Genomic DNA, 21,538 nt, shown 5'->3' on the forward strand with positions numbered 1-21,538 from the left:
CAGTTACGCAATTGCATACTCGATATGCACTTGTACATATGTACGTACATATTCACACATAGCGGTCTATGGCAGTGAACTTAAATTTGTTGGAAAATTGCGCTCGGAGTTTTAAAGCGAGATTTCTGCTTTCAGTTGATGTAGATGTTTTGAGATTTGCCCTTGTAAAGTTTTGAATTCGAAAGTGAACTTTCAGTAGACACTTACTTACAATGTTTTGTTTTTAGTAGAAAACTTGTGCAAGTGAGTTTTCTGAGAAATTGCTTGTATGGAATGTGACATATTATATGTTATCTACTACATATGTATATGTAAATCGCATCCTTAGAGCCCTAAAGTCTTAACTCCGAAATCAAAATTTAAGATTGCGATAAATCAAATGGATTGAATATATAGAATAATATTTTTTTCATAATTCACTCAAGTGAATTGTTTCAATTGTAAATTCCTTTTGTCTTTATTTTCTTTTAGTGTTTTTCTTGTTGAAATTTCAATGGGTAGTTTTGTTAAAGATTTGTTGCATTACACATTTCTAACTAAAGTTTTATACATTGAATTGTAAAAAAGAAAAATGCCAAGATAAAAAAATGAAGATTACAGATTAATAGATTCATATACATAACAGTGACATGCTGTGGAAATCTCTGTTTTTCTCGCTCAGCCTTACTAACGTCGTGTGCGACAACAGGATACAAGAGGACTAGGTGACGTCATACAGAGTCTCTTTGTATCTTGCTCGCGCACATGTAAGTAAAGCTGTGCGATAATAACAGAGAGATTTATAGGACATGCCACTGATACAAATAATATATTTTTATAAGTTTCAAAGTGATGCATTTGCAATATCATTGCAACATATTGTGTTACAAAAATCTACGTCTATAATTTATTCATTGTAAACATTCTTATACGAATCCGATGTTACAAAGTTAGTCTTGCGTTAGGTCATCGTTTTATTTTTCCAGCACGATATAAATTAATAATGCAAAAAGGATTGTGATAGTGTATACTTTTTCCTTAGCACGGATAGCATAACACTAATTTTAATTAATATGCTAATTAATCATTTAAATTTTTTCACGCGCGCATTTTTGTTTAGTCCAAATTCGGACCGGTTTTGATACGGTCACGATGTAAATTTTTTTTTGACGTAAGATGCAATTATCCGACCGTCATTATGCATACGAATTCCACAAATCATACTTTCTTTGTTGCACGAAAGTCAAAACGTTCGCGGTATTCACGATCGGGGCCCTCTCTTCGACACTCTCTCCGTCACAACTCATTTGAAAATATATGCACACTCTTTCTTTCATTTCGTTCGCTTTTTTTTCCTCGCCAGTTTTGTCAGTTTGAAATATGAAAGTTACCATCGAAAAATTTAAACGACTATTTGGGGTCACCGGCGATTCACAAATTGCGAGTGAACGTATCCATCACTCCCAAAAGGAAATGAATTAGAAACGCGTACTTTCATCAACACTTTAGCTATATTTTCACTCTGTCCGATTGATATGTTCACTTCGACAAACAACTCATTATATTATATATTATCGATGTAGCACTTATCTGCAGACCTTCACAGAGCCGATACAGTTCCACGCTCAAGTCACATTTTCCAGATAGCGATCGCGCACGTAACTAAGTCCGATTTGATTGATTTTTTCTCCTCGTGTTTTTGCAAATCTCCGATGCTGTTGATTCAGCATCAGGCCAGGGGAGATGGACGTCACACCGCGTGTTCTGTTGTAATTTTAGAAGTTAATCGCGGCAAGGTTAATGGGTGGTGCCCGAGCATGTGACCATGGTCGCCTCTGCGAACGACCTCGCCTCTCTGTGTTTCCATGTTACGTTGTATGCGGATAATATTTTATACGTACGTGCGTATACTTTGAATATTTATTATTTATTTTTCTATGACACAGTACTTGCCGCTGCTCATTGTTTCCTCGTTCTAGTTGAAATTCAACTGTGTTTAGTTCGTGTTTTCCGGTGAGGGAATGGTCGTTGTTGCCATTGAAACCTTACTCGTTGTGAGTAAACGACCTTTGTTGAACCTATTCTCGCTTTCTGCAGGGTCAGCCCTAATCCGAGAGCAGACAAGGCATTGTCAATATGTTCAATATTCAAATTTTAATCAAAAAGTTTTTTACATTCTTCTACGTTCATTCTTAGGGCACGATCATAATATTATACATACACACATAGATTCCGACTGGTAATACATATAATGAATACGGAAATCAATGATTATATTAGCTGTTGAATACAAAGAACAAGTCTCAATAAGCAAGAACTATATTGCTATTGATGTAGTTTTGCATAAATAATCCAACCAATTTAACGACTATTAAGAGTAGGGGCAAAATAAGCGAATCTCATTGGTTATTTTATCTATTTAAAGTTTGAACCATTGTGACATTATATGAATTCCTAATGCGCCATAATGATCAAAATTATAACAGAAAAAACAATAGCAACAAAGGTTCAAACAATAATAGAAGTAGTCGCAAAACATATAATAATAGTTAAATAAGGAAAAAAAATGTAATATCTTGCATCTATAGTCAGTACCAATATATGTATGTACAAGAACCAGCCGTGAATACAAAACATCTCATATATCACATCCAATTATGAAAATAATGATTAGCGAAGACTACCAGACCAATAGTATCTCTGAGGTGGAAAATCGCAGTAAATTAAATTTACATTCTAGCCGATAAAAATCGTCATTTAGAGTTATATTATTACTATCAACTTATAAAATGTTGTAATACATATAATATATCGCCATATGTAACTTAGCATGTACCATTCTTTGGCAATGGAAATGTTTATAATAGTGTTGTTTATATGTAATAACACTTATTAGAAGGCTTACATTTTAATGCTTCACTTACCGCTTACCATTTAAATTTGAGGTTAAAGTATCCTTTATTGAATTTGTATTGTATTGTATTGTATTGGAATCAGTGAAGCAGTCAAATTCTTGATAAGCGCTGTCACGAACGTACATTCATAAGTGTGTACGCAGCTCATATTTGTCGAAAACATACATATTTGTTTGAATGTGTATAATCTTCAATACACATATACGCCGTTGAAATTTAGCGTTTTCATTGGAAAACGAGAAGGTTGTCTATATTAGTATGTCTGCTATTGGAATTCGCTATAAAGCGTCTCAATTTGCCCGTGAGCGCATGTTACGTTACAGACGCGAGGACGACGTTCGCCACTTGGTCCAACTACCGTTCTTTATTAAAGTGAGCGACAGAGAGATCGTTGCACTCTACATAAATCGGTGCACATACCGAACGTACACACATCCGAACTAGTCACGATGATGCTGTGAGAAATCATCGGAACGCGCGATGATGTCGATGACGCCACGCTAATTGTTATCGGGGATCGATCGACCCTATACACACATGAGTATTAATTGAACGGTTCCTCACTTTCGAGCCTAGCTGTTGTTTTCGCGGTTGTGGGACCTTTCTCGTGGCCGTGGCACTTCCGTGCGGTGATGATGACCTCCCCGGCCAGTTAGCCGCGTGACGTAGTTTGCCCTTGCCGTTTGCTTGTTGCCGTTGCCATTCGTCGTCACGCTGGCAAAAATCGCTATTAGGTAATTTTTGTAGGAAGCTGTGTAGATCTGGCGTCGCGGCCAATTCTAATTCTCACTTTCCTTTGTGTGGAACAAACCGCTTTTCCGGCCGGTTCAGTTCTTCGTCGACGTTCCTCTCTGAGGGCAGCTAGTGCGTGCATTCTGAAGACTTTTCCGACATGTGTGAACTTTTTTTTATTATTACTTTTTTACACATGAATATAATATTCTCTCGGTATAATGATGATTGGCGGTCCGTATAACGAATTCGGTTTAAGTGCATCGGTGGCAGGTGGTGTGTATTGTTGGGTGTTTCGAAACGGTATAAGTACATATTGAATGCTCGTTAAATGTATGTACATATGTACATTTGCAAAAGTCGTTACGTTTGTGTTCATCGTAGTTCGAGGACGTGACAATCTTTGTTTCAGGGTAAAAGTGCTTAAGATTGTGCAAAACCGGGGGAAATATTTGTATTATTGATAACACAACCGATTATAAATATAATATTTCTGAATTTGATTCACTGCCACAGCTTTCGACTTTGATATAATAAATCAAGGGCGCGGAGCTCTAGATCGAAGGGCTCCCATACAAAAAACGCCCATCGAATGTGTTTGTTCACTTTGTGTACAAGGTTAACCTAACTTCGAACCTATATATGTATGTATGTAGATGGGTTCATTCAAATAGCCAAATTCAAATGCCACTGAGAGGCTCCCGGGTTCAAGCCCTGGGTTGACCTCGATTGAAAATAATTTATTTGGAAGTATTTCTGCAGTGCTGCTGTTCAGATTTTGATATTATTGACTCAAAGTCGATCGGAGTTTGTCAATTTATCTTATTTTATTGTTGAAGCGGTTTCTTATCAAATTGGCAAAACCTTCTTACATACAATTTGTCAACACTATTTGAATATGTTTTCAAATTTATAGTTTATAGATTTATATACATATGTACGTTTAATACCATATGTGTCGCTCAGGAGCATTAGAAAAAATTTTTTTTTTTAAATAAAATCTCCTGGATGACATTGAGTATACATACATATCTTGCTATGCAAGAAGCCTCATACAAAAACGATTCATTGGGGCCGGGCGACGCCGGTTCTTTATTCATTTGAAGACTTCTGTTAGGTGTAGATGTATAATTAGCGCATTTCAAGAATGTTATTTTATTGTTGATTTAATGTTTATATGAAATTGCCTTAGTAGCGTTAATGTTAATGTGAAGTACGTGCATATAATTACCTTATTTGTTGACCTGCATTTCATTGATTGAGCTACCGTAACGTTGGACATTGTAATAGTACTTATTATTGCCTATTGTTGCTTGACCTGGAGCTACAACTTACGTTTTGCTAATTCCATTATAGTTTGTAACTACTTAATGGTAGGATTTAATTAACATTTATTCCAATGAATAAATTGTACCAGTCGAAACGTACACTTTTAAAGGTCGTCCAAACGTTCGGTCTACAAACCGTATGAAAAAACTTAATTCCAACTGAATAAATAACTAGTAAAAATGCACCCGGTTAACCTTTCAGATCGTGTTTTTCCTGTTTGTCCGTTTTTAACCCCATGCGTACGTCAAAATTCGACTGAAATTAATAATCGATTATATTATATATATATACGTCGACAGCACACCTGCTGCTGCATTTGATGATTAAACGATCGATCTGAATTCCGATTGCATTCGCGCGTCGTTTATGCAAAGTGTTAATTAATTAACTAATTGCTGTAACCGATTGTGCAATCGATCTTTTTTTCCAGCTGACCACCCATGTCAGTGGCGCTCAACCTTTTATCGACTTTTTGGGACGGGCAGGTGGTATCAGTTCGCCGACTTATGTCACAACCGCTCACTTCACTTCACTTCACTTGCACAAGTCACAGCCGCGAAACACTTTTTCGTTCGTAAAAGAGAGATAATTTCTCTTCTGTGTTGAGTTGGGTTCGGTAACGTTCGCCTTTCTTCATATAGTTTCTCTTTTGTGGCGTTCACTTCCTAGTTTCACCTTTTCCGATCACGGCTTCTATTTGATGATAAATTCGTTCCCTTTTATTTATCTGCCTCTCCCTCCTATCGACATCGATTTTTTTTAAACACAATTTCGATAGTACGTTACCATATTCGGACACTATAGCGTGTGCTATGTATTATAGTTCAACCTCTCCTGATTCATGTTGTGAGACCATTGTGACTTCCTATTCAAACATGGATTCAAAGAGGCTAAAGACCACCAGCAGATTCTTTAACAATCAGTCGTTGTAAGTTTACATACGTTGTTGACCGCACAGCATAGCCGACACAAAGCCTCTGTTAATATTTGCCTGTACAAATATTGACAAAACAGACAAGGTGGCGTCGATATTGTTGTTCCCTTGAAACATCATTTTCTTACCTTCAAAACTCTTCCATGTCTCTTATTTGCCAAGTGTGATTATATCAATTATACATTGGCATGTTATCTTCTACCTATGTAATCTAAAGATATTCAACCTTTTCATTGATTTGTTCAACAATTGACCTATTCAATAATGTATTGACTTACATTTATGACGTACAACTTTAAATGCCTTTAGCCAGTTATTATAATAAACGGTCAGTTATTGTGTCGAGTGGTTAGTATTTCAATTTTTATTGACAGATGAAGTTTGAAGACATTCAAATTGTGTGCTAATTAATTGAACTTAAATTTTGACCATATTCACTTTATTAAAAATAATGTACAAATACATCGCATGAAAAATTAATTATTCAACTTTACTAATGTTGAATAATTTATTTTTCAACATCAAACAAATTAAATAAATTAACAAGTTGGAATAATTTATTTATTCAACATTGCACATGAAATTACTATCACAAGTCGTTACTATTTTTCTTAACCATGTTTATATTTCTTCTACTTAATTAAACCGTGCTTGTTTTTATTTTTATCAAGTATTTTTTTTATTTTTCTATATTTTAATAGCTTAGTTATCATAATTTAAGTATTATACGTTAAGCTGTACCAAGCGAATATTATCTACGTTATAGTTAAAAGTATTTGAAACAAAGTTAAGGTGTACCGAGAGAATAGTATGAAGTGTAAAGTAGCCGAATTAAAATTCTTTGTACTACTAAAATAAATAATGAATTCTATCTAAATTAAAGTTATATATTCCCCATTCGAAAAGTATAACTGACCATACCGATGAATTAACTAACCATTTTTTTTCTTACATCATAGTGCCATAATAAGTCGCCCCAAATCGGCACAATGGTTTAATCAAATTATTCCAATGTAGCAGTTGTAGAAATATTTATAATAAACCACAAGCATATGTACAATGCTTGCAACAATTAGCAAATTCAGACTAGCTGAATTTGCAATAGGAGAGGGCAGTTTAGTAAATCACTTGGCAAGAGAGCTACGCTGCGAGTTAAAAGTTACTTTAATAATAATAAAACTGAACGATGAAATTTAATTTAATCGTTCAGTTTTAATGCAAAACTTTCTACGTTGTTTGGACTATGCTAGTTCTAGTATGTGTAGGATTTTTTTTTCAAATTTTGTTCGGAGGTAATTGAAAATCAATGCGGTGTAAAAGTTTGCCTTTCAGTTAAATATTAATTTTACCGAACAGCTGTGATGTGTTTGTTGACTTCGGCCATATTATGTGAGGGAATATCACCATCGCATGGGCCACCCGCGGCGCTCCTTGCTAAGTCGTCTATTCCAGGTGCTCGTAACCATTTTACTTTTTGTATCGCCTCTCGTAATGTTCGTTATTGAAGATTACTGAAATTCGCCCGCGGTTGCTAAATGTCGCATTCTAAAACAGCTTCCAAACGCGCTCGTCGCGCATAATGAAGCAAAGGATGTTCAATAACGATTTGCATATTCGTGACGACGCGTGTTAATTCTAAGCCGAACGGTGGATTATGTCACTGTGCCCACTCAAAATTCATCGATCTTCGTTCGCAGGTAACAATAAAATGTATTTTGAGTGAATCGATGGCAAGGTCAAAACTGCGCTCAACTGAAGCGAATTTCGCCATAAATTCGCTAGCACGTTATCTGGTGTAGATAATGTGTAATTGAATTGATATTGCCATGTATTTGAAATAAATAGTGTTGTTCGATTTATTTTTATCAACGCGCTGAATGTTAGGAAACGATTATGCAATGACTCTTGACATTGAAAAGTTGACACTTAGAACGAGACGAGAAACTTGTCACGTGTTTTTCTAACAAATTTCGCAGAACGGAATTCGACGCTTTATTTTATTCATCGACACTTTAAATGTGTTACACGTTGTTATTTAAAATTGAATAGTTCATCGCCGTATCAGATCGTCAGAGTTGACAAAAAATATATTTAGTGTTTTTCATCGAAACACGTAACGAATAGAAAACATAACTTCGTAACACAAAATCTGTATACGATCTTTTTATTTCGAGTTTCTCCTACATATCTTCAAATATGGGAATCACCGTTAACGATAATTGTCAAAAGTATATCAATACAAGGATAATATATCACCGAAAACACTCTAGGGGTGATTTTTGTCTTGGGTGCATATCACAGATCAGGCGTGATAACGCTTTTTTTTTTACATGTGCAAAGCTCTGTGTTTCAAGAAATATATGAACCATCGTTCAACTTGTGTGCATTGCAAATTTTCGTGACGTGTTCAGCAATTCACTTAAAAAGTTTTACTTTAAAGAATTGGAACAAATTCTCAGTATAATTAATTCACAGGGCAAAAGTCAAAGTACTTATTTAATTAAAAACCGCACTCACTCGTAGGTAATTTAAATCAATTACTTTATAACGGTACTTACATATAAGCACAAAGTTCGATTAGCCTCTTTTCAAACAGTATTTGCCTAATTGAATTCGCGAATGTTTTCTATCAACTTGTACCGAGCTGTATGGATTTTTGCAATAGTTGACAACCCCTATCCATGGCTCGCGACACCCACCCGGGGTGGTCCACGCAAACACATTTTAAGGGAGCAGCAAGCGCACTAAATTGCTTTTTCATTTCACAAAACGGGGAAAAAGGCTCTCTTATCCGCGTATTATTATTACACAGCATATATAATACATGTGCACATGTGACCCTTTTTATGCGCTTTTGCACTTTAATTAGCTTTCTTAGATTCTATTCATGTAAATTCGTAGGTTTGCACTTTTTTGCAGCGGGCTTTTTTCATTCAAATGTCTCCCGTGAGATACAATTATATTTCACAATTATTGCTTCGATCGGAAAAGAAATCTCATCGGGTGAAAATGGCCGACGTAGAAAGTGTGCATAATTATTCGCCACGAAAAAAGTGCGTACAATTGCGAATTGTTCGAACCTCTTACAAATCATTGCGATACGCTCAGTTAGCGAGATCATGCAATATGTACGTACGTAGTTTTCACGATTTTTCTTTGAAAAAGTTGTATTCTGATTTCATTCTAACTTCATATATATGTATGTATGACTTTGATGTGAGCTTAAACTAAACACAATCCCACACAGACTGCACACAATGGCTTCAACATTAACTTTTGAAATATTCAAGTTGCAACGACCACCCTCGAAGGTTTAATTAATTAATTGTGCATTATGAACGGATTCTGCTGAGGGATCGCTTCCGACCGCTACATTGCCTGCGGCGTTTCTCTAAAATCCTCTCCTTTTGTATCCTTTTTCAATTATAGAGGTTTCACATTTCGTCTCAAATATTATTTTTTTTTTCTTTTTACCTTTTTTCGTGGAGGTCTACAAAGTCGTTTCGCATGGTAGGTGGATACATATCATCGATTAATTTGGGGGATGTTGTATAATATATAGAACGCGTGGGTGGCATGCGAGATCCATCCTCATCACAAAAAGACTCGATACGATCGGAGGTGTCATTTCGTTGTGTAATAATTCTTCGTTTAGAAACTTAGCGAGTCACTTTTACCATACATACCTTGCAAAACGAATTCAATTTCTAATTATGCAACGGCTATTTTCACTTTTTTTTGTTGTTGTAAATTCACGAATTCGGAACGAAAGGCTATCCCTCTTTCCCGTTCTATTTTATTTATTGCGTTTTTTAAGATTCGCTTTCTCGATATAATAACCGGATCATCTGTCATCGCAGATGTTTCTTTTATATTTGTTTTATCGCACGCATAACTGGTCTTATCGTTTGTTCGTTTCCAACTTTTACGCTTTCTCCGCGACACACAAGTTAATTTTAGGCTGAGAAGCGCCTATTTAGGTATACGCAGCTTCGTTTTATTGATCATTAAATTAACTTGTGGTGTCATTTGTGTTTTGAAACACACACACACACATGCTTCAAAAGCGTTTTTTTTATTATATTATTTGAAGTTGAGCCAGTGTGTGGTAACCCGGTAGCTGGCTGTTCGTGGGTGGCAGGTTCGCTGTCATATAAGATGGTATCAACGATCGTTTAAGGTTTAAGCGTTCATTTTGTGGTCTAACCGCAATATTATTGTGAGCCAACCCTCAGACTCCTCTTCTCATTTTATGGAAGATTAACGATCGATTCAGAAACGCCGTAAAACCGAATTGCCCGTTTATATCAACATTGATTGCCGATTTACAATTTGTTTATAGCGCTGTTGTTAATTTTTTAACCGATTCGTTGTCACGTCGGACATCGCCATGTTTGATAAGACAACTATGCCGTTTTACCGGTTTCATTCGAATCAGCAGAAAAAATGCTCAAATGTCAACTGATGGACGGTAGTCCTTGCAAACGCTTCTTTGATACATTTAATCCTTAACACAGCATACACACAACTTTCTGTATAATTGTATACATTTTATACACTGTTATTTGAAATGAAACAAAAACAACGAAGGTTGAAAATGATACTTGAATAAATTTGTTTTTACTTTTTGTACTCGGACTTAATATATGCCTGCCTTGAGGAATTGACCCTCATATGAGGCCATCTCTCCTCAAATACAATATGGTTTTCTGCTAAAGAATTGAGATGAGCTTCTATGCAGTGATATATGCCTCAAATCAACGTATACGTTTATTATTTTTTTTATTTGCTAGAGTCTACATAGGCCTCCCATTACAAATCTGATATGACCGCATCAATCCGCTTGACGTTTTGATGGTCGGCGGATCCTCGCGCCGCGGTGGGTCCTCCATGTCCTCTCTTCATTTCCAAACTAAACGTTTTTTAAATCACACACGCATATATGTAACGAATCTGTATCGTCTTCTCCTCCTTCTTACGGGCTTTTGTCATCAGCGTAAAGTCGTAATTGATCTCCGTGCTTGGATAAGCTGTCGCGGCATTAGCGCACACCGGCTAGGGCTATTACTGGAGCCCCGGTGCCGTCTGGTCGGCAACCCTACTCGGTGATTGATTGCTTTTTAAAATCAATTATTTCCAGCTCAAGAGGAAAACGCGCGTTTATGTGGGACCCCATTGTTGTTCTTATATTTGCTGTGCGATCTCAGTGGCGGCACTTCGAATCAGGGCTTGGCTTTGAAGCAGTAGCATTTTTACTAACCTCCTTTACGTTTTTTAACTCGAACTCTTGTAATACTACGTCTGTTAATGAAATAAATACATCTATTAATGAGGGTACATGTAATATTATCGGTAGTCGCAATACGAAAATACACATTTAAAATCGATATTGATTTAAATTTATATTTAACCATGATGGCATTACGAGTTTTACCCCTGGGCGACGTCCATGGTATTAAACTTGTACATATATACATTTGAAACCATATTTTAATAGTTGTGACAAATAGGTAGGATGGTTTTGCCATTTTGATGAGGAGCCGTTTCAATAATGAAATTAGATACGATGGCCAACTTTAATAGGAAACGACCGACTTGGAGTCACTAATATCCTAGTCTGACCAGCAGCACTACAAAAATACTTCAAAATAAATTATTTTCATGAACCTCTCGGTGGTTAGCATTAACGCAAAGTTATTCTGCTGGATATAATAATGTTAAGTATAGAATTACTTCTCACTTAGTTATAATACTTAAGTTATTAAATAAAGCAGAATGACATTAATAAAATTAGTTGATCTGGTGACTAACCGACAGTTCAAATTATTGCTTCAAAGATATGTAACTATAGTCAACCCTCCTATAACGCGCTGGGTCGGTTTAGCAAAATACGTAAGAAATATCAGAAAATCAATCAGTGAAAATATAAGAGGACGTTTTATCCAGTACGTTTTGTTGCTAAACAAATCTTTATAGACAAAAGTTATAGAAGGCTGACTCTATATACTATTTTGAATGCTTTATGAGGTGTTAATATATGTCTAAAGTTCATCACTATATGTATGTAGTGATGAGCTTTCACGACATGATTTTTTTAATGTGATAACTTATTTAGATAAAATTCAATAGCTATATAACTGGTGTAGTTAAAACACATACGAACGACTTGCTCAAACTTGTAGGTTCATTTCACGATCATTCCTTTTTGCATACGCTTTCGTCTCTATTTCAAATGGTCTCTTTTGCAATACATCGAGTATGCATCGCGCCTGCTTCAACTTTCTTGCAGTACCTTTTGCAATACGGTGACTAAATTACTCCGGACAAGACTCTAGCGTTCGTTCCGAGAGATTAATTCAACACAAGTGTGAATTTTTGCTGAATTGCTAATTTAATACATGCAGCTGTATCGATTCGACCTCTCGCATTCACCTTCAACAATCTATTGTTCAAAGGTACACACAAACACAGCAATCGAATTCGTCACAAATCAGCCCTAATGTGCGCCATCATCGCCAACCCTCGAGATGAGATCACACGTGACCTTCGAGACGATCACGATTTTTTCTCGTTCAAATCGTCATTTGCTGTTTATTAAGCACGAATTGACGTGTCGCACGTACATGCATGCCACCGCGGAATGATTCATCAGATCAGTTGTGCGGATGCTGTACGCCAACACGTACACACTCACCTGTCAATTTTTACGAAACGATAATTAACTCAAAGCGCACACCCTTGAATCGCCCAGGTATATTTCTGCAGTTTGGCCCACCCTGCTCATTGTGTGCTTTACGCCTTTTTTTTGTCGTTCACATTAGCGTCGGTGAGGTACTGTTTGTTTCCATCCATCGGGGTACAGTTGCCGGGGGGGTCCTGATGGACCCACTTTCTATAGGTAGAAACCCTCGCCAGTCGGTGGTAGTCGGTCATCGTGATTGTCAGTCTCGTCACAACGACCGTGTGCTTTGGCTCACTTTCGTCATCAGTTCGTATTTTGGAAACTTTGCGATGTGTTGTGGGTGTGATTTTCACTGTGAGATGTGCAGATTGATCACCACTAGGTATATATTATTTATATTACCAATTCTGTTTCTAAACGGTTTTTTAACGCAAATACAAAAAAAAAATTAGTCAAAACTTCAAGGTCGAATTATTTCACGATCAACAATACTTCATGTATTCAGTATGTAGATAACGTAATTAACATTTCATTTCTTACTAGAACTATTTTGATTTTATCACGAATTATACTTAAACATAAACAACTAACGAAAACGGATTTAAATTTTATATTTTACTATTGTCTTTACCCGGCTTCGCTCGGTATTTGTAATATAAACCGCTAAACATGCCTAAATATATAATAAACATTTGATTAAATTTATTTGAATAGTTTTAAAAATTTTATTTAAATTTATTTGAATATTCGATTGTTTTTTTTATTAAATTGACTGTCACGAATCCTACGAACCAAACAAACATACATACAAAGTCTCTTTCGAAATTATATATTCGATTTTAGAATTATTTTACTAGTGAATCCCCACAATCTTTGTTCAATGCTGACTTGATTGTAATATCTCGCAAATGTACCTGTACCTTTTCGTTAAAATGTGCATACCTGCTTCTTTTCTCATTAATGATTTTACCTTAATATTTCAAGGTTGTTTTCGACAGGTATTTTTCTTTTTTATACATTTTTACCTGCAGTTGAAAATTTTACGTACTGAATATTAGTACGATGGATTATAACTCAAACGTTGATCAATATCACAAGTTTCAATTAATTCCCTGCGTTTAATAGTTGTGTGTAGGACCCGAAACCTTACCTACGGGCATGAAACCTTTCACCGTATACAGAGAGAAAGCCCTGTGACTCGTGTATGTCGAGATTAAACTTCGGTCCATTACATAGTTTACTACTCCTACATATGTACATACATAGTAAACTTTCGAAACCTTTCCTTATGGCTCGGTTAAATTCACCCTTGCCTTGTATAATTTATTTTATTATTATTTACTTCCACCGTCTCCGTTTTAGCATCTATCATTTAATTGTATGTATTCTGCGTTTCTGTGACCCAATTCATATCGAAAGCAGGTCTCCATCAGCACGATCTCAATGCAAATAATAAGACACATTTTCTTATGTAATTACAATGCAATATTGAACGGCTTGCATCAAGGGTATCCAATTGTCGCATGCTGTGCGGTGTGATGTCACCCACCTCGCACTTCGTACAATGTTTTTATCTTACTGAAACGATTTTATCTAAACAATTATCTTGCGTATTTCTCATGTTACTATAATAATAATAATATATATAAAAACGGACGCGATGTATGTTTGTGGGTAGATTTCAAAAAAACAAATTTGAGAATACCAGGACTACGTATATGTACTTTATGCATAGGGATGTGGCGTGATGACTAGTCACCGGAGCCTGAGGGGGCCGTGTATTGTTCAAAGGTTGTAAATGCATTGTTAAAGATTTTCCGAACAATGGATAGCACTGTGATTATCCTACCTCTAGTGATGACCGATCGTTTCGAGAATACGCGGGAAAGTGGGGGTGGGGGGTGTGGAACGTCTGACATGTGCTCCTGATATTGAACACTTGCGTTGAAACGGGTGACGTCAGTTGCGCGGGAGCGTACACATTCACGAATACACAGACATACATCCATTCATCATTTCGAACGGATGAACGGGTTGGACTCGACAGCGTGTAATGCGCGCACTCAACTTTTTCTATTGATACGTGCGCGCGTACGCGTATAAAGTGATCTTACATTTTATTTATATATAACATATAATTTTATTTAAATTCCTTTCCGAAACCACTCGTTGAAATCAACGGGCACAAAATTGGTTTTCTAATAATTATCATTTTATATTATTATTATTTTTAATCTATTCTTATGTTCACAATATATATTCAGTTTATTTTAATAGCTTCTATTTTACATTTATTTTGTACTAGTTGTTTTACCTGGCTTCGCTCAGTATTTGTAATATAAACAGCTTAAACATGGCGAATCCTATAGTAAATATTCATTTGTTTTTTTATTAAATTAATTTGAATCGAAAAAAATATATATCGAATCGTTCTCATAGAATTTGATTTGTTTTCGATGTTACCAACCGACATTATATATGTACTTACAAAGTCTTTTTCGAAATTATATATTAGGCTTACCCCCACTCATCGAAAAATATGCGCATAAGCCACAGTCAGTGCACACTCTTAGCGTGCGCATCTTTTATATGGAGTGGGGGTGGGACTTGACAAATGGAACGGAATTGAGTCGCTTTCGACTTTTTGCCTTTGATTATATATAATTATGTTTGTTTTAGACTTGATGACTAATTTTTTTGTTGGATTTTTTCAGGTTGCCGGTGACGAGTGAGTGTCCCGCGGGCGGGCAGCAGTCGGGGCGCGTCTCGTCCAACCTGCACCCGGCGGGCGGCGGAATGGCCGTCAGCCGAGTGCCAAGCCCGCCCTTACAGGACGGTAACACCCCCGTCGCAGAGAACTGGTGCTTTACTCAGGTCAGCATCACGGATGGTTCCATTCATTAAGTCAAATTTGGCAGCGCCAGAGTGCAAAAAGTTGGCCATCCACGTAGAGATTTATCTGCAAACAAGTCTTTCGTAGGGGTTTTAACTTGCATCTGTCGTAGCTTGATACAATATGAAAGACCCCACAACAGACACATCGAAATATAAATCCGACAACATCAATTCTGACGATTTTTTTTTCATCAAATGCAATTTTAGTATTAGATTATATATATGATCTACAAAAAACTTCAATTATATAATAACAAATATAAAAAATCATAATGGCGAAAACACACTGAATGGTACGTGGTACGTGTTTTTTTTTTTGGATACTTTTAAACATGCGAAAAAAAGCTGCACCCCTAGCACTTTCACGTGGTACACAGTCCCAAAAATCACCCCCTGGAGTGTTTTTGGTGATATTTTATCCTTGAATTTGAAAGATTTGAAGAAATGTAGGAGAAACATATACACTCTGCACGTGCAACTACACCCGAATTCGGTTTGGGGAACACCCACTGTCATAGCGGGGAGCCAAAGATAAGACGTCCCGTACCACTCAGTATATTTTCGCCCTATTAATCTATGTTGAAATAAATGTTTGGTGAATACAATCGATATGTTGCTGGTCTTTCAAAGACCGCTACGACAGACGAATTGCTTGTGGACAAATCTCTGTGACTAATCTCTATCTTTATTTACATCCTCCCCAAGACACTCTGAAACGATTTTGTTTTACGTAATACGATAGTTTAAAAGCATGATTACACGAATACATGTTTGTGTCGACTTGAGCATTTTCCTTTGCAGTGGTTGTGTTGTGATTGCCAGATACAAATCATTTGTTTTAGTATTCATATATGTATAAAATGAACTAAATTAAATGTAATAAGTGTTGTAGGAACTTGTCCTATTTTATTTTGATTCGTAAGGGAATTGGAATGAATGAACTTTTTGTCTATTCATCATGAAATATTATATAAACAACTTTGATCTTATGTATGTCGTATAAAAATACATTACAGTTACAAATATTACACCTATCATATTTTCGATTAATTTATTTACATTGAGAGCAAATCTACCAAACTTTCATTCAAATTTAATCTACCTATATGCATATGTATATACATTTATAGCAAGACTAGTATTTTTTTTTAATTTTCTAATATAAATATCTAATTGTAATCATCAACATTACGATCTAATTTGAGTCTATGTACGTTGTCTCAGAATCCACCCCTCTAATTTAGTATGCAAATGCGATTCTCTCGCGACTTTGCAAAACATCGCGTAAAATACGTGCAATATTTACAAATTTGCCCGTCTCCTCACCCAAACACCTACTTATTCTCATTCCTTTGTTCTGCGACTATTGTTGTTTTCCTAGAAAACGATAGGCTTTAATTATCCACTCGGGGATCTCGCGGGAATGACAAATCGACCTCGTTATGTGGCTTCAACGAACCCCATCTGAAAAAATATATATTTCCGCGGTCTCGCTCCCGAATACAGAAGTCGGGGTAAAACCGGGAGGAAACAAATCTTTCGCGGAGAAGCGAAAGACTAATGCGATTCGGAAACGGATCGAAAGAACGAGGAGGAAATATATGGCGGTGTTGTAGTAAAGCAACTCGGGGAAAATATATGTACTCGTTTCCAAGTCGAAGGAATGAAAACAGCGCTCGCTGAGACGTGACCGGATAAGATGCAAGCAGACAATGGATCCAAAGATGTGTATGTAATGTACATACGTACGTATTCCTCTGCGAGTTACATACTCCGATTAGCCTTGAATGTATAATCGTAGCATTTGATATTAAATCTTGTGCTTCTTTGCTCGAATTCTAATTGAATCGGACACAAACCTTGCTCGAACTACAATTTATTTTAACCCATCATTGAGGGAGCAGTATTTTGACCGTCACTTCACTTCCTTTTGCCGTTTTTCCATAATCTGCTATGCTCTCTAATGTTGCTGTGAATAGAAAATGTGGCAATTGTAGATCAAGAATTAACGCACATTAAATTGCTGACATTTACATGTGAAGCAATAGCCAAAACCTTCTAATAATTATTTGAAGGTTTGTTCGTTTTCTTGCTGTGGGTCTTATGAAGGTTGGCAATCATCCTATTGATTCGTACCTTAGAAACTTCCGTATTGAATACTTAATGTAACATTCTTATTTTGCTTCCACGACCGGTTTTTCTTGTAGAATTCTGTATTTGTGACTTGATATTATTATCATACACATATACTCCTAATCAATCAGTTATGTCACCTTCTTCTATTCTTACTGCTCCTTCAGTTTAAATGAACTGATATACTCCTTCCAAAACCGTGTATATTTACAATTTTCGTCTGTATTAAATGGCTCTAATCGAAATATAACATTTCAGTTCATAGTCCAAATACGAATAATATTTTTTTATACGAATATATATGTACATATATAGCATGGCATTTACTTTAACGCTAGAATGCTGCATTAGGTCTAGTGTACTCAATGAAGTATAGCAAAGAGATACATATGTATATGGGTTAGAATTAGAAGTATGACAACGGTGTTTGATGTAGTAATTGTGGGGTTGAAGAGATTAAAATGGCAATAGGTGGGTTACGTAGTTAGATGAATGGAGAATAGATGAATGAAAGAAGTGCTCGAAAAGTACTCGAGAGAATGTAAGGAAGGCCACAAGAGAGATGGGTGGATGAAATAAATAAATAAAAAAGTGGGATGAGATAAATGAATGAGAGTTGCCTAAAATAGAGACGAGTGGAAGCATGTTGGAAAAGCCTTCATCTAACAGTGTATGGCTCTGAATTTTTTATTTTTTTTAATAAAATTTAATCTACGACTTTTATTTTTTGAATTTCCATTTTCGTTTTTTTTTTCTTCGTATTTATCAAACTTTTAAAGCTATGAAATTAGTTCAAAACAGGGATCTCGGAACTGGCATGAATGACTTCAAAATGGATAAAAATGAAATTTTTGAGTGTGATGTATGTAAGTTCAAACGTATCGTATACAATACACAAGCTACATACAAATGGATTTTATGAATCTATTAAAAAAATCATTTTCTCAGTTAAAGGCGTAGTACTATCGTAGCAAAAAAATATATTTTGAAGTGGTGCTAAAAGAAGTTCCAAGATCCTTTCTCTAGAACGAACCACTGTTTGTAGAAACAGAATTAGTTGCACTCGTACGTAATCGGCCATTGGAAACTGCTGGAGCGGGGCGTTGCGCGTAGCTCTAGTTCTGTTTTTCAATCAGTGCAGTCACCGTTGTTTCTATTGTCGTTGGAGCTGGGGATAGATCTGATGGTGGAGCCGGAGTCGTAGCTGGTGCGACGACCTCTCAACGGCCAGTTAGCTGGTTGCCGATCATTTCGGTCGGTTGGGTTGTTGGTTTGGGTTAACGACCGCGCCCTGGCCAGCGGCCTTCGCGGAACCTCTTCGGATTTCCATTTAAACCTGCGCAGAGAGAAACGTCCAGCCTTGAACTATTATGTCATCGGCCATAGAGTTTACCGCCCCCCTCCCACCTCCCACCTCCCCATCTCTTATCTCCCCATGGCTTCGAACGCGGGCCATCCACCTTCCGCGAAGAAGACCCACCGTCGTCTGTTCCGCAACGATGACCATCTCTGATCTTGCGACAACACCAGATAACTATCTATGTAGCTGTTCCATTTCGACAACTTTTTGCGCTCAATCAGATGTTGTCCAATTTCACCGGCCGCGATTAATGCTGACATAATAATGCGCTGCAACTTTTGCGGTTTGTCGTCGCCGTGTTATCAAATCGCACGGTTACTCAATTCACCAGCGAACGTTACGAAACTATATTTTGTACTATTGTACTATTTTTTTTCCATCTCCACCGCACCTATTTATTTAAGTGCACTTCACACGGGAAAGCGTATTTATTTCATCGATTTATTCGATAAGTGGCCGATTCTTGGAAACTTGTAATTTATTCTTCGTCATTGTCACGGTCTGCATGCATTCGATGCTGGACTGACAGCGTTCGTGATACGTATCTTTCATTCAATGTAATGATGGCATTTATATGATTGAGCTACATTGTACGTACATAGGTCTTATATTATCTTGGTGTGATTGTTTCTGGAACATTACAATTACGCGATCCTCTCAGCAAAGTGTATTGATGTGTCACATATCCTTAGTTGTAAACATTAACCTTTGCTATAACATAAAACATTGCTTTTGATCAAAAGTACGAGTAACGATGTGTGTTTTGGGTCAACTGTTTGTTGGTTATAGATTTAATCTTGGAAAATGAGTGTTGACAGTTATTAGGGTAGTTATTTGTAGGTATTTGTGTGTGTGTGTGTGTGTGTGCTTATTGAATGACAGTTTATCAGATAGACGTGTGTATGTTGAGGCTTTGGAGTCGCGTGGGGTCCTTAGCCTTGGTTGGGTTCCTTAGCCTCGGGGTCCGTGGCCTCCAGTGGCCCTCTGTTTCCGCTGCGTGCCTCCTCCTCCTCTCTTGCATAACATGAGCCACTAGCACGTGGCTACCTGGTTCTGGACTTTCTCTATTTCGCCTCGGACGCCTGGTGAAAATGCTCCAGCGACAGAACTGTCGACATACACTGTTAAACTTTCTCTGTTGCGAAATTTTTATCCAATCGATGGTTTTGTCACACGCTCCTCTGCACAAACCGCGGTTCCACTTGCACACTGGCAATGCTCTATATACATATTATATATATTTTTATTTTAAATTGCAAATTGTTTTAAAAATGTCGAGTCAATTGACTCGTTTAGCGCTGTGAAACACTTTTAATAATGTTTTTTGTTTGTTTTTGTTTTGTTTTAGGTGAAAGTGGTTAAATTCAGTTATATGTGGACTATAAACAATTTTAGTTTTTGTCGAGAAGAAATGGGCGAGGTCCTCAAGTCATCGACATTCTCTGCCGGAGCGAGTGATAAGCTCAAGTGGTGTCTCAGAGTAAATCCTAAAGGACTAGACGAAGAGAGCAAGGACTATCTCTCGTTGTATTTACTATTAGTGTCATGTAACAAATCTGAAGTTAGAGCCAAATTTAAGTTTTCAATCCTAAACGCAAAAAGAGAAGAGACCAAAGCAATGGAATCGCAGCGGGCCTATCGGTTCGTCCAAGGCAAAGATTGGGGTTTCAAAAAGTTCATAAGGAGAGATTTTCTATTAGATGAAGCAAATGGCCTTTTACCCGAGGACAAACTCACTATTTTCTGTGAAGTCTCTGTGGTAGCGGACAGTATAAATATTAGCGGGCAATCTAATATAGTTCAGTTCAAAGTTCCAGAGTGTAGATTATCCGACGATTTGGGTGTTTTATTTGATAATGAACGTTTTTCTGATGTGACTTTAGCTGTGGGCGGAAGAGAATTTCAAGCTCATAAAGCAATTCTAGCCGGTAAGTTCACTATTGTCATTTGAAAAAGATTACATTTTATAGTTAAAATTTTGATACAGTGACATTTAAAGGTGTAGGTTTTTCAAAATTCATGTCAATTATCAAAGCTGTACTGTATTAATTTCATTCATCGCCAATTTTTTATTTTCAATATTAATAATTTTTCCTTTTTTGTTTCAGCCCGCAGTCCCGTTTTTGCAGCGATGTTCGAGCATGAAATGGAGGAAAGAAAGAGAAATAGGGTGGATATTACGGATGTAGACCATGAAGTTTTACGTGAAATGTTGCGATTCATTTATACGGGGCGAGCGCCAAACCTCGATAAAATGGCTGATGACTTACTAGCTGCTGCTGATAAGGTATTGATTCAACTTTTTCCAATCAATCTGTTTCATTTTTATATTCGATTAATCAATTTTATTTCTAATTAATTTCAGTATGCATTAGAAAGGTTAAAAGTAATGTGTGAAGAAGCGTTATGTATGAACCTTTCTGTGGACACAGCAGCTGAGACATTAATTCTAGCAGATTTACATTCGGCAGATCAATTAAAAGCACAAACAATAGACTTTATTAATACGTAAGAAATATTTGTTTTTATTGTTGTCAAATATGACATGTGAATGTTCTTTTGAAGATGGGTGATAATAT

At 36.6% G+C, this 21,538-nt stretch overlaps 1 protein-coding gene across 3 annotated transcripts in view; it reads left to right on the plus strand.

Annotated features, from left to right (window-relative positions):
* rdx (BTB/POZ and MATH domain-containing protein rdx) overlaps positions 1-21,538 on the plus strand; it is a 127,813-nt gene that overhangs the window by 105,533 nt on the left and 742 nt on the right. For all 3 annotated transcript variants that reach the window (XM_077440116.1, XM_077440117.1, XM_077440115.1), the window contains 4 exons: positions 15,286-15,445; positions 20,308-20,887; positions 21,068-21,246; positions 21,325-21,467. In XM_077440116.1, coding sequence (XP_077296242.1) covers positions 15,286-15,445; positions 20,308-20,887; positions 21,068-21,246; positions 21,325-21,467 — 1,062 coding nt within the window. The remainder of the gene's footprint in view (positions 1-15,285; positions 15,446-20,307; positions 20,888-21,067; positions 21,247-21,324; positions 21,468-21,538) is intronic.

Source organism: Arctopsyche grandis, chromosome 10 (genome assembly GCF_051622035.1).
Source record: "Arctopsyche grandis isolate Sample6627 chromosome 10, ASM5162203v2, whole genome shotgun sequence".
In the NCBI taxonomy this organism is placed as follows: Eukaryota; Metazoa; Arthropoda; class Insecta; order Trichoptera; family Hydropsychidae; genus Arctopsyche; species Arctopsyche grandis.